Source organism: Erpetoichthys calabaricus, chromosome 4 (assembly GCF_900747795.2).
Source record: "Erpetoichthys calabaricus chromosome 4, fErpCal1.3, whole genome shotgun sequence".
Classification (NCBI taxonomy): Eukaryota; Metazoa; Chordata; class Cladistia; order Polypteriformes; family Polypteridae; genus Erpetoichthys; species Erpetoichthys calabaricus.
The window spans coordinates 258,111,399-258,126,549 of record NC_041397.2 but is presented as its reverse complement, the minus strand read 5'-3'; the positions used below and the strand labels follow the sequence as shown (position 1 = coordinate 258,126,549).

The window sequence follows — 15,151 nt, the reverse complement described above, 5'->3', positions numbered from 1 at the left end:
TTTCTCTGGTAAATTATTGGGAATGGAGGGACCATTTCTAGTGGATGTTGTTTAATGATTTCCTTAATTACTTGTTAAAACATTAGGATTACAGTTGGAAACAGAGTGGATGTTTGATATAAGAAGAAAAGTTAAGTTCATCATAAGCAACATTTTGTAATGTGGCCAAAAATACATTTTACTGTTTAAAAAAAAGTCACTACCTAAATAATTGTAATGTATGAAAATGGGAATTTTGGTCACATTCAGTTACTTTTGGGTAATGTAATTATTAGGTGCTTAATATTTTTGCATGAAGTAGCACCTGCCTGTTTATAATCAGTAATAGAAAAAAACACTTGATATTTGGAAAAAAAGAGACAAATTACGTTTCATACTTTATTCAGGGAATGGTATTGTTACAGCTTGAATAAAAGCGCACTTGTTTTGTTATACTTGTACCTTTTGTGAAAGTGTATATTTGATATTTGGACTTCAATTACTAAAACATCCATCCATCCATCCATTTACCAACCCGCTGAATCCGAACACAGGGTCACGGGGGTCTGCTGGAGCCAATCCCAGCCAACACAGGGCACAAGGCAGGAAACAATCCCGGGCAGGGTGCCAACCCACCGCAGAATTACTAAAACATGAAAAACGTTTCTGTTTTAATGATGTGTTTGCATAGATTGTTGTAAACACGGAACACACATGAAATGCATGTATTCCAGTTTCAAAAAAGTGATAGTAAAGATCACATTAGCTCAAACAAACAGAAATTATTACTCGGTGAAATAACGGAACAGCGAAAAGAGATCGAATATATTGTTCGGATTTAAACTTTAAGTCAAAGACTTGTAGATCGTCTAATTTGTTTTGCCATCAGGGAAAAGTAGTGTTTCTTCCCAATGATGAGGCATATCCGTGAGAATTAAAAGATTTGTTGTTTGGTGAAAGGGAAATCCACATACGCAAGAGGCAGAGACGCTTCACTCTAGAGTGCAATTTTATGCAGCAAATTAATGCCTACTATGATTGTGAAGAATTAATTTTGTCTGGAAAAGTTCTAAACCTATACTTTACTAAAAATATGTTTGAGTGATTAATTTGTTCCACATTTCAAGTTAAGAAAAAGTGGTATATCTGCTAGTTTTCTAAACCCCATTTTTAGTCTTTGCCTAGCGTAGGAAGCGACTCTGGATGGCACGCCACTCCACTGCTAGGCGCTCTTGTGCACACAGCTCTACTCAGTCTTACAGAGCCTCTTTGACAGTGCCAATTCAGCTAACACCTTGCCAATGAAAATAAGTTGGGACATGGAGTCTGTGAATGAGACCTACTTGAAGACAGGAGTATTTGCAAACTCTGTGCAGAATACACCCAAAAAAAGGTTCCATGCACTGGTGGCAACTGAAATCAGAATACAACTTACGCAGTTTGTCATAATTTAGAATTCAATCTAGTAACTAAGAGCCTAAAAATTAGCTGAAGACAAATAAAATATCAGATTAAAGCCAAATTAGATGGCCTATTCTTATTCATTTTACTCTGCTGATGCATATTTTAGGTCCATTTGAAATCAAATAACCTTCATTAATTTCCTCCATTATGGAATGATAGAAGAAAGTTTTTGAAATCCAAAATAGCGACATGTGCAACCAATGGATAAGGTTCCTGGGACAAGCTTGTCTACGACACCCTACACAGTCCAGCAAACCTCCATGCCTGGGTTAAGAGTGAATCACCTTCCTGTCCTCAGTGCTCCGGAAGAGGATCCTTGGAACACCTACTCAGCAGCTGGTGAAAGGTCCTTGCAGATGGACGCTATCGCTGGCACCCTGATCAGGTCTTTAAGGCAATCGTTGACAGCATAGCCACAATCATAAAAAACTCCCAAGGTTTCATTCAGCTAAATAAAATCGCCTTCCTGAGAGCCGGGCAGAAACCCTGCTCACAAACTGGATTGAAAGCCAGTCTGCTGAGTACTGCCAATGTCTAGCATATACAAGTGGACTTGAGCAGAATGCTAAAGTTCCCAGCCTCAATAACATCATCATGGCTGCGGCCAGACATGCTTATCATTTCAGAATCCACCAAGCAACTGATTTTGCTAGAGTTGAAAGTGCAGTGGTAAGAGCATATGGACGAGGCCAACGTGAGAAAGCATGCCAAGTATCAGGAGCTTATAGATGTGGGCTGAAGTAGAGGCTGGTGAACGTGGTGTGAAAATGTGGAGGTTTTGCAAGGCATTCACTCTGCAAAGCATTTACAATTCTGGGCATAACTGGGAAGGCAAAGAGAAGAGCAAATAGAAACACAACTGAAGCCACTAGGTGGCTTTGGCTCAAGAGGGTGGATCTGTGGGTGAATGCTGCTGGGACACAAGCTGAGGTCTGATCAGCCTCGGCTGGGTCGCCTGGGAGAGGGTGTCTGATGTTGAAAGCCCCAAAACACCCGATGACCCTAGGTTACATCACTGGTAATGTGTTCCAGCACATGCAAGAGACATATCTTATCATCATCATCATCTAACGTGTAACATCACATTCTAATAGGTCGCAACATCCTAGCACAAATAACCAGATAATGAGCAAGCAGTAGGATCCTGGTTACTGTCCAGCTTATTTTCAGGAAACATCCCGAACAAAAAAAATTGCCCCACCCAGGATTGCTCTCTGCTCTTGCCTCCTACTTGGGTGCTTTGGCACTTACCAGGAAAAAGAGAACATTCATGTGGCAAGCCATTCATCCTCCAGCTTTCTGCCTGAAAGAAACTAACATAAAAACAATGCATGATCAAGCCACAGTAAGAAAATATGCACATTTACCTTTACAGAAAATGTGGGTATATTGTACTCAGAAGTATTAACGCAGATGAAATGAAAGGGCTAGTGTTCTAAAATCAGCTGTCAGGTTTCTTTCCAGTTTTCAGTGCTTCAAGTGTTAAAAAAGCTGTGGCTGTTACGTTTTCTTAATTGTTCACGATTTGTTTTGCCAAAAAATGAATTTTTTTACTAGTATTTGTTTCCATCCATCCATCCATCCATTTTCCAACCCGCTGAATCCGAACACAGGGTCACGGGGGTCTGCTGGAGCCAATCCCAGCCAACACAGGGCACAAGGCAGGAAACAATCCTGGGCAGGGTGCCAACCCACCGCAGAGTATTTGTTTCTTTTCTAAAAAATAATATTGTGAAAAAATATTCTTGCCCGCTTTCTAATCAAAGCAGTAATATAGGAACAGGAAAACGACTTTAGTCTGCTGCATGACCTCTTTAATTCAAACCCTAGAGCTACTTCTATTGGGCTTCAGCAGCTGCTGGCAGGTTTACAGGATGTCTTGTTCTCATTACGCCGTCTTTCATCACCATGAAACTGAAGTTCAGCATATTTTTAATTTCAATGAATTTTTCATGAATCTCACTTCAAAGGTTTAGTTTTTTTTTTACTAATAGCAAAAAATGATATGACAGTCCCCGACCATAAAAAGAGTTTATGAATTCAGAAAGTGTATAGTTAAGATCTCAAAAAAGGTTGGGGCCTCAATAACTGTAAAGGCTTCGGGTTGTTACTGTGCGGTATATAATATATATAATGCTTTGCACATACATTAGAATCTTCATTCATTTCATAAAGTGTTCCAAAGAAACAGAGTAAAGTATAGAAAGGAGACGTCTGCTCACCCAGGTCAAGGTCAGACGATCTGTAATCTAAGACGAGCAATCGAGCACTAGCAAGAACAAAAGACAGACTTCTAGTTTAATAGCATATTGACTAGTTTAATAGCATATCGAGAATATATAGCATCCAATATACAGTACAGTATTTAATCAGCCAAGCTTAACATTATACTCTTTAACCCTGGTACGTAGCAGCTGATCAAAGAAAACCATCAGCATTGCAAGACCTTTAATACAAAACAGGCAAACACAGTCCTATAACAAATATATAATCGTGAACATGACAACACATATTCGTGATGCATATTGACAGTCTGCATCTGTGGCTACACTGTAAATAGATCATTAGCAGCAGGCAGATGCATGCAAAGGGAAGTCAGGGAGGGTTTATAGTATCAGACACATAATCCTCAGTTAGAACAATTTGTGTACCATTGCATTTGAATATAAAAGCCAACAATGAGATATAGCCAGCCATCTTCTGCTTCTGATTGCTGCTTAGTTTTGAAGTATGTTTTACTCATTGACCACATTTTTTTAGCCTTTTATATTTATAGTATCAATTTAATATTTTCTGAAGACCCACAAAATCCCATACTCAACATTACTATTGGGATTCTCAATCAGTAAAAACACTCTTTATTTAGGCTAAGTTTTATATGTTTTATCCAGTTGTATACAGTATACATGCAGAACAATCATAGTGCTATATAATGAAAGTTTTTTAATCAGTATAGCTTCATTTTTAATTGCATAGTAAATATCAGGCCAGACTTTTTGTAAGGGAACTGCATATTGTTATGGTAGAGTGTAAAAATATGTAAAACATCAACAATATATTGAGAATTGTGTGCATCTGCATTTCATAAGTCCATAAAAAGAAATCATTTCAAAAATGTTTATGTCCACGGATTGTTGAGCTACACAATATGTGCCTCTCATTTGTGTTGTACAAGGTGTTGCCAGTTTTTCGAGTTGCTTAAATGAGAGACGTGCAGTGTGAATGAAGGAAAGAGGCAAAATGCAGAACACTGAAAACTTGAGGGAATTGATGCAATATATAGGACAGAGAGCAGCTTATGGCTCAATGTAAAAAGGTTTGCCTTATAAAGTTGGTTTGACCCTGTTATAGACTGCCACAAATAAGTAAGCGGTTTTCATGGATGTGTTTTGTTTTTTTTTTCCTTTCCAACAATATTGCCAGATATTACGTGTTCAAGTATTGCTCTTCACTCGGAACAACATGCTGTTTCTGCTCTAATACATTTATGTGGAACAACAGTTTGGCTGCATTGTAAACGCACTAAATAACTTTTAAGTAAGCCATTTGTTTTTAAGATATTCATTCCTAGTATATCATAATAAATATGGATAGCAATTTATTTTTGGCATGTCTGAAAACCTCACAGCTCCAGGGACCTTGTTGTTCATGGGATTTTTGTGGAATGTGTTCTGGCTGCATGTATGTGTTCTTAAATGAACTGGCATCATCTGCATATTTGGTTTTTGCATTGGACTTAATTCTGCCATTATTAACAAAAAATAAAGTGGTAAAATTAAATTGTATAACATTCAGTACACAAATACTAAGACTTTATATTGCATTTTATTACACAGCAGCTCCGACTATTTTTTTAACATCTTACAACAAATACTAAGACTTAACGCTCTATTTTATTACACATCAATTCCAAATATTTCTTTTTTAACATCTATCAGTTTATTTCATGGTTGATGTCTTGCATCAGTTCCATTTCTGCTGTTTCTTCATGTAGCCTGAGACGGCCGTTATCTGGTTTTATTGAAAGTTATGTTTAATCCAGTTGACATTTTCCTTATTTGTGAAAAGCAAGGCGTATTTTGTGGTCTGGCACCATGTTTTTCGTAGGGGTCACACTGGGAGGAAGAATGAGCAAGTGGGCATTTTTCAGTTCAGAACATTGTTCAAATAATATTTTGAGCATGAAAAATACCTATACAATAAAACAAATGTAACTTTTTTTTTAAAAATGAAGTTTTTCACTGCATCTGATATCGTGCGGAATTAATGGAATTAATTTTCGGAAACAGATTCAGCATACCTAAATTTATAAAGTTTACTGATTTTATGGGAGGACCTTGGTCCTGACCAGTGTTTTATAAAGAAGTGGCTCAAATGACAGCAGGGAGTCAAAAAGCATTCATGTGATTGTCTTTTGAAAGATTTTTTTTCGGATTCTTACAATAATTGAAATGTTTTAAATGAATCTACATGAAATTTTCGCACCATTTGAGAGTCTTTTGCAATTTTACACACTGTGGGTAATCAGGTTACCAACAATTATCACACTCTCTGTTTTGTGAGAAGTATGTCTTACCCCATGTGCTTTTAGACACCAATAATTAAGTACTGCCTAGAATAGAATGTGTAGCTATGGACTCTGCCTGTTTTAGTCAACCTTGTTGGCATAGCCTTGCACTACAAATCCATCCATTTTCCAACCCGCTGAATCCAAACACAGGGTCACAGGGGTCTGCTGGAGCCAATCCCAGCCAACACAGGACACAAGGCAGGGAACCAATCCCGGGCAGGGCGCCAACCCACTGCAGGACACACACACACACCCACCCACCAAGCACACACTAGGGCCAATTTAGAATCGCCAATTGACCTAACCTGCATGTCTTTGGACTGTGGGAGGAAACCGGAGCGCCCGGAGGAAACCCACACAGACACGGGGAGAACATGCAAACTCCACGCAGGGAGGACCCGGGAAGCAAACCCGGGTCTCCTAACTGCGAGGCAGCAGCGCTACCACTGCGCCACCATGCCGCCCCGCATCACAAATCATAGGACTAAAACTGAAAGCTCACCAGGGTCTAGACTGACTGATAAAAAATGTGTGTGCAATGGAGTCTGTACCGCAATAAACTACTGTGAAGAAAGACCCCTCAAGTGCCCCTCAGGCTGGAATAATGGTCTAGTTCCATGCTGGCCTAATGAACACTTGTGCACTAAATGTGATTGGAGTGACTGTTGCAGTTATCTATCACAGCTAAGATTATCTCCCATGGCTTGTACCATGAACAGGCTCCTATCCAGTGGACAGTCACATCTACTTACTAACTGTACAGGTTCTTTGTGCAGGAAATTTAAAATGGCTTGTTAAGCTGACAATAATTTATATGAGTTTGTGATAAGATTTTTTGGTCAGACAAAAATAGTTTTATGCATAGGGGCCTACTCGCCAATGTATTGTAGCAGAAGTATGATTTTTATTTTAAAGAAAGCTATTAACCTCTTGAGTGGAAAACAAAGCAAAGGGGAAGCAATCGGAGGTCAGTTTAAGAAGTATTTTAATTTTTTTTTCAAATTCACTCATGAATGGAAGCAAAACAGTAAGCTTATTTGTCTGTGTTATGAAAACAGGCAGAAGTACCAACCAGTATGTTGGGTTGTACATTTACTCTTAATGTTATCTTACAGAACTGAAAAAATATATCATTTGTAATGTTAGCTTAGATGGACTATTGTTAAGCGATTGAACAACAGTCTTTCCATCTGTGTTCAAACCAATTTATTCAATTTACATCAGAGGGGGGCAGTGGCTACCCTAGCCATATAGGCTGCACGGAGGTAACCATCACAGGGCATAATTACATGTAAACATGAGTAAAGAGTCACCAGTTAAATGAACCTGCATACATTTGGGATGTGGCACAAAAGCTGTAGGGAAAAAACAATGCAGACGGGAGGTACAGCAGAGTTACACGAACAATACCCAGGACCTGGGATTTGAAGCCAGGACTTTGGGGCTACTGGGCAGCAGCACTCTGACTCAGTGATGCCCCTGAAGATTATCATTTTATTTGCTGGAGCTCAGTCAGTGGTTTTTCATTTTTGCTGCCTAAAATGTACACATTTTGAACTGTAACATCTTCAGGTACAAACAAGGATATTTACAAAATATATATGTCTATTTGTTTATATTTGGACATTTTTGCTATTTATTCTTTTCCTGAGACCCCAACCTGAAATTAAGAACATTCAATAATGGATGGATGGATTATTTGTACCTTGAAATCTTGATAGATTCTCAAAACACATCAGTGTTTACACTCCCAGCATGCAATTTATGTCAGTTTCACTTTTACAGCTACATACTAAACAGTATATGCAAGCTTGTAAGTCCATCTCAGGTTCAAGTTAGGGTAAATAAGGGATAGAATAGTGATTAGTGATAGTGACTGATAGTGATTGGTGTTTTTTGTCTGCTACATCTCAGTCATCCACAAAATGTATCAGAAAGAGAACATTTTAAATAGACTTTTGGGAAAGTCAGCAGTGTCTGCAATTCACAGCAATCTAAAAGAAAAAAAAAACTACATATTAGGCTTGTAAATAGAGAGGAAATATGTCTTTTAATTCAATAGGAATTAAGCTACACTGTATTTGACAAACTATAACTGTTACCTGTATTCAAATACAGTACATACGCTTAGTTACAGTGATTAATTCAATCCCTCCTGGGCTTTCTGTTTGTAACATTGCTCTTCCTCAGGTATTTTGCATGTCACAGTAACTATCTTGAGAATACATAGTTGGCTTAACAAAATACTACTGTATGTGTATCACATTATTATGCACAAATAAGAATATAAAAGACACATCTATTCAGAGATTAATACACCATTTTCTGACACTGATTTCAAGTACTCCTTAATGTTTTCATAAAGAAACTCGCTGTAATTTCACCAAACTTACAAATCAAGAGTCCTAAGACCTAAGCCGTTGAATGTGATGGTCAGAGCGGCACAATCTTACCTACCATGTGACCCAGCATATTGAGCACATGGAGTGACACCTCAGAATTCTACAACAGTGCAGATTTAGACTCTTTTAGACTGCTTTGAAGGCAATTCATGTTTCAAGGGTCCACTCTTCTGAGTTACTTTATAACTTTTATATTAACTATTCCATATATTTTAATATATAATAAAGGGTGTGTACAGTATAATTAATATTTTATAAGCTTGATGACTTTCTTTTTGCATATATTGTATAAATATACTTTGACATACACAAAAACAAATAAACTAACAATTACTATTTATGTAGCACTTTTCACAGTAAACTCCAGCCCAAAGTGCTTTACAAGTACATCATAGCACAATATTTTTACAAAAATGCATGTTCATTCTCTCATGGCTGCAATATTAGGTGAGGTAAACTTAGTAAAAGTATGGCTCAGGTTTGTATGTTTGAAATTGGCTCTGTTTTGCATGTTTACTATTTCACATGCTTGTATGTGATTCGAACCAATTCTTATCTCCTAGACCCTATTTTTAATGCCACACAGGTGTACAATGCAGCACAACGCATAAAGGAAAGCTACTGTGTGGAAATGCTAGCAACATTTAATTTCATTCAAGAGAACATGTTGATTGAAGAGGCTTCAGCTGCTCGTTGTCCTGCTCCGCAGAAGAACTTCCTTGATCATCCACAGCAACAGAGTCGAGCACGGTGCAGGCCACTGTGTTGTTGTACACTCGGCGATTCAGTTGAAGGGCGGTACTTTTTGACTTAACTGTAGATGTTCCATCTATAGGTTCTCCAGCACTGCAGTGGAAAAGTTTCCGGAAGCACCTGTAAAACTAAGGAAATGATAAAAGATGTAACAATAATAATTAACTGAAACTCTCACACGTTTGATCAGCAGGCGATGCAGCTTAAGATAATACAAATTATTAAAATTTTATTATATATAAATTAAAAGTCTAGCAATCCATTCATTTTCTGAGTTAACTTTTTTTAATACAGGTTTGTCAGAGTATATGATAGAGTATTATTTCAAGCGCTATTTTTTTAAATTAGTGCATTTAAAGGCACCTTAGTTTACACAAGGGAAAGTGTTAAAAAAAACAAATTTGTATACAACATTAACATTTCAGTCAAATAATATTCCTGAAATTTATGTCAGTTTATGTCTGGTTACAATTTTTAAAATACATATTTAGCTTATAAAGACTTGCATAACTTTACAATACCAGCATAAATATTTATATTGCCAAGTACCAATAGAGGAAAACATATTAATTAATGTCAGCAGTTCAGAAAATTTAGAATGCATTGCTTTAAAAAAGTTTTGGTCAGGGAGTGAGCAGTATTTTACACACTATATTAAATTAAATCGTAACATTTATGAAAAGGTATTTTAAAGCCAATAACGTCATGACTGTTAGAGTCCAATCACATTCTAGCAGCATCTCAGGTGATTAAAAGAATGGAATGTAAACTTTATGTTCCTATGTGAATACCAAGCGGTTCATTTATTATTACTTTGTCCTTACATTACCCTAGTAAAGTTAAATATATTTTCAAAGAGAATACAACATAGAGGTCATAGTTTGTGCCCTGTATATCTCTATATATTCTCTGTATATCATCCTATCTTGATATCATTGCTCAGTCCTTGAGCTCTCAAGCTCCTTGCCCAACACAGAAATGAGCAACCTAATCCTTCATAATCCAAAGATGCACATAAATGTGTATTACTTGTTAGAACAGTGGCCAAGAGGTTAACACAGTTGCCTCTTAGCTCCAGAGTCTTGGATTTGAAGCCCAGGCATTGTCACTGGCTGCACAGAGCCTGCACATTTTACAGTGTCACATATGCACATTTAGCTGGAAAAAGAGGTTGCAAGGAGGTTCTGACTTACATCATTAACTCGCAGAGCAGAACTGACTTTTTTTTGTTTTGTTTTGTTGACATATCTTGTTATGCATATTTGGACACATCTTCAGTGATGTTCCTAGGGTCATTGAGAGTTCTGGATCTCCAAACTTCAGACTCCTTTGCCCAGGGGATTCAGCCAGGGTTGATTGAGCCCCGACTTCTCGCAAGGTTGTGTTCTACCTAATGCCTCTCCTCTCCTAATCCATTGATGCCTAGTGCTGCTACAGTAGCCTCCATGGTACAGCAGGCATGCTGGGGTCTCGACTGTCCTCCAGCAGAACAGTTTGGAAGAACATTGTAGAGGCCTAGATCAAGAAGTTCAGGTGAAGGGGCTCAGCCTTCCAAAGCTCAGGCCATGATACTGTGCACTCCACTGCATGTTCCCCTCTACCTGCGGCTCCCTGTTGTAGCACACCAACTTCCCTGCTGACTCATACCTCCTTAATCATTGCCTGCACCTCCTTCTACATTAGGTGCCTTCTCTTCTTCCTCTGTGCCTTATCATAGCACAAAATTGTACTGCACCTAACACCAGTCTTCCCATGCATGTATGTGCCCACCAGATTTTGATGCATCAGCTGAGTCTTGATGCCAGCTCAACAGTCTCTGCTGCCTTCCACTTCCTCCCTGTCTTGATCTCAATGCCATTTTAGGGGACTTTAGGGTCACAGGAGTCTCTGTACTACAGTAGCTCCTTTGCATGGCTCACTTTAAAGTTATTATACACACAGTGCTGATGGGGAGTTTAAGCTTGTTATTTTTACGATAGTGGATGATGTTACTCGGGCTTTGAAGTGGCCCCAGTCACTTCTGCAGGTATCCACTGATTCTTCTTCCAGAAGCCTTGACCTTGTACTGTATATTGGCACTTAATAGACCAAGAAGAGCCAGAGGATTCGGGGCAAAATTCCATACTGACATATCCAGGTTTTAAACTTGCCTGGAACACCAGATTTATCAACAACACCTAACCAGGTTTTCTAAATCAAGGTTTATTACTTTAATGGAAGTGGAGTTTCTTAGGTCACGTTTAAGTAAAAGACAGACCTCTAAATACAGCAGCCTAATGGGACACATTATCGCTCAGACACAAAGCATTTCAAAATACATTACTTTACACCTTTCGTCCCACATCCCAAAGACACGTGTGTTAGGTTAGTTGATGACTCTAAATTGTCCTGGTGTGCACGAGTTGGCATTGTTATGGGCATGGACTAGCTCTCTGTCCTCTAGTCCCTACCTTGAATGTGATGCTGCTGGAATAAACTCCAGACCCTCTAAAACCTGAGGCAGGTTTGAAGATGGATGAATCAGCTTCCTGTGTGATGCCAGGAGGGGCTACTATGAAACATAACATAGCATTCTGGAACACACAGTCGTGGCCAAATGTTTTGAGAATGACACTATTTGTTTTCACAAAGTTTGCTGATTCAGTGTTTTTAGAGCTTTTTGTCAGATGTTTCTATGGTATACTGAAGTATTATTACAAGCATTTCATAAGTTTCATAAGGCTTTTATTGACAATTACATTATGTTTATTCAAAGAGTCAATATTTGCAGTGTTGGCCCTTCTTTTTCAAGATCTCTGAAATCCGTCCTAGCATGCTGTCAATCAACTTCTGGGCCAAATTCTGAATGATGGCAGCCCATTCTTGCATAATCGATGCTTGGAGTTTGCAAAATATGAAGCCACTGTTATCAGGGTACCAGTCCATCACTGATCTGCTCAAGCATACACTCAACACAGGACCAGTTAACCTGAACAGTTAATATTGTAATTATTATACTAGCAGGGGCACCCAGCTCTACCTGGGGTGAAGGCAGCAACTAAATTACAGAACGAAACAGCCTACGGTGATTTCCTCTATAAATGACCAATGTGTACAAAATTTGGGAGAGATGGGTTCAATGGTATGGATTAGCATTCCAAACACATCCCAGGATTCCTTGGAGGTACAGGCTAAATTATGGAACAAAATATAGCCTAGGTTCAATGGTGTGGATTTGCACACGTGACAAATACACACACATACATTCAGGCTTATATATTAATCAAATCCAGGGTCACAGAGGCTTGGGCCGTAACAGAAATGGGTGGAAAGACTGACACCACTCTGGACAGGGTACAAATCCATCACAGTATCTGCTCGAGTTCACTGTCACACAGGGCCAGTTAACCCAAGCAGTACAGTAAAACACAAATGTTATGCATGCATTTCACTTGTTGAAGACTAAACTTCAGACAGAAAGGCCCACAAAAAAACAGCAACTGAAAGCCGCTGCAGTAAAGGCCTGGCAGAGCATTAAAAAGGAGGAAACCCAGCATCTGGTGATGTCAATGAGTTCAAGACTTCAGACTGTCATTGCCAGCAAAGGGTTTTCAACCAAGTATTAGAAATGAACATTTTATTTCCAGTTATTTAATTTGCCCAATTACTTTTGAGCCCCTGAAATGAAGGGATTGTGTTAAAAAAATGCTTTAGTTGCCTTACATTTTTATGCAATCGTTTTGTTCACCCCACTGAATTAAAGCTGAAAGTCTGCACTTCAACTGCATCTGAGTTGCTTCATTTAAAATTCATTGTGGTAATGTACAGAACCAAATTAGAAAAAAGTTTTCTCTGTCCAAATATGTATGGACCTAACTGTATATATATATATATTGTTATTTGGAAATTGTTTTCAAGTATCTGGGCTTCATAATCAGAAATTGTAAAACTATTACAATTAGTTGGTTTGCATTATTTTTGCAATTAGGTCTTGATGTTCATTTTCTTAAGAGTTTAGTATTTTGTGTTTTTTTGAGGATTTCAATTTTCTGATTTGGTTTTCTTGTATTGATATTTACAAGTCAGTCATTTAAATAAATTAATCATAATTCTATGCCTAGTATCATTTGGTATTACATGCTTTGAAGTGGGCCTACTTTGGATTTGATGTAAATTTGATGTAAATTCACAAACCATTACTGTTCTCCATGAATAAGCAGTGTTATCTACTTTTCTTTATATGTAGGCAGAAAACAAGTTAATGTGTACTTCTGAAGTCTTTCTGGTGCTGCAGCATTCATTACTTTCATGTGGAATGAAAATGAGAGAGCCAGATGCAGTTTACTTAAACTAAAAAGGTTCAACTCCTCCAGGCTTTCCTCATAACTCGTATTGGCCTGGTTGCTCTTCTCTTGACTAATTCTGGTGCCACTCTATCTTTTTGTATAGGCTAGAGGCCAAAACTCCACACAATACTCTAAGTGTGACCTCACTAGTGTGTTATTTTAAAGCTTAAATGTAACCCCTGTTGACTTGCACTCTACACACCTTGCTATGTAACGTAAACTTCTGTTAGCCCTCATAGTGGCTTCTGAACAGTGCCAGGAATTTGATAGGTAAGAGTCCATTATAACACATAAGTCCTTCTCATAAGTCACAAATTGTATTATTATTATTGATATTTTATACTAGCAAGTCACCCAATGCTACCTAAATCATATTATAAACAGCCTATGGTGTTCCCCTGTACAACAAAATTTGGAGTAGATGGGTGCAACAGCAGAGATTTAATAATAATTCTTTACATTTATATAGCACTTTTCTCACTACTCAAAGCGCTCTCCACACAGGGAGGACCCAGGAAGCAATCCCACGATCTCCTTACTGCAAAGCAGCAGCACTACCACTGTGCCACCTGTGAGGATATGCATATTTGACAAATACACATTGAGATTTATTTATTTTTACTGCCACACCATTTTGTGTGAGTGTTCTTGGCCCCGTTGTTTCTAGCAGCAGGTCAGTTGCTTGGCATGTGATGTAATTGCTTTGCTCGTATAAAAGATGGTGACGTCCATACTCCTGTGTCAAAGCTTTTAGATAAACGATATACTTTTCACAAATTATATAGTTAGGAAATCTCATCCCTCTTTCTGACTTTTGCTGTTTTGGTTTTGTTTACTGCCTATTTTAACCCTTTGCACGGACAGTAGATCCTTGCCTGTTTTGTGACAATTCTTTTGCTTAAATTATTTTTTTAAGCATTTTATTGAATTTATTAAAAGCAAACAACATTACATACAAGTCAAATTTTACAAAACTGAGGTGCAAGTCAAACCAACCCCCGCCCATGATAAAGACAGTTAGGCCAACAGAGTAAAACTTTAATAGTAAGAAAAATAAGTAAATAAATACACTTCCTCAGTTTAAATGCTTATTCTGAAATAATCCTGCCATGTTTAAAAAAAGTTTTGCACAGGTCCTTTAAGTTAGAATTTGATTTTTTCCAATTTCAAATAGTATATAACATCAGTTACCCACTGACTTTAAAGAGGTGAGTTAGGATTCTTCCAGTTGAGCAAAATAAATCTGCGTGCCAATAGTGTAGTGAAGGCAATCACCGTTCGTTTGTCCTTCTCCACTTTAAGCCCATCTGTGAGCCCACCAAACACAGCTGTTAGTGGATTAGGAGGGATTGTGACACCAAGGCTGTCTGATAGGCATTTAAAGATTTTGGTCCAGAATGATGTTAATTTGGTGCACGTCCAGAACTTGTGGCCCCAATGAGGCTGGAACTCATTTGCAGGGTTCAAAGGTTGGATCTTGCCCTGGAAACATTTTGGACAATTTTAAATGAGAGCGATGAGCTGGAATAATTGCATGCTTTGCGCAAATGAACCTCAAGTGAATTCTGTGTATGGCTACCTTCCACTCGTTTTCTGAAGTGTGCTTAACTCTTTTTAAAACAATTACTCTGCTGGTGTGTGATTATTTTCCCCAACTT

General features: G+C 38.1%; 2 protein-coding genes across 4 annotated transcripts in view; one reads left to right on the top strand and one right to left on the bottom strand.

Moving 5' to 3' along the window:
* The window catches only part of LOC114650806 (beta-galactoside alpha-2,6-sialyltransferase 2-like), a 170,683-nt gene that overhangs the window by 153,758 nt on the left and 1,774 nt on the right, over positions 1 to 15,151 (top strand). The window lies entirely within an intron of this gene.
* Positions 8,695 to 15,151, bottom strand: part of tmtops2b (teleost multiple tissue opsin 2b) — a 171,961-nt gene continuing 165,504 nt past the window's right edge. The window contains exon 4 of the mRNA XM_051926803.1: positions 8,695 to 9,296. Coding sequence (XP_051782763.1) covers positions 9,066 to 9,296 — 231 coding nt within the window. The 3' untranslated portion in view covers positions 8,695 to 9,065. The remainder of the gene's footprint in view (positions 9,297 to 15,151) is intronic.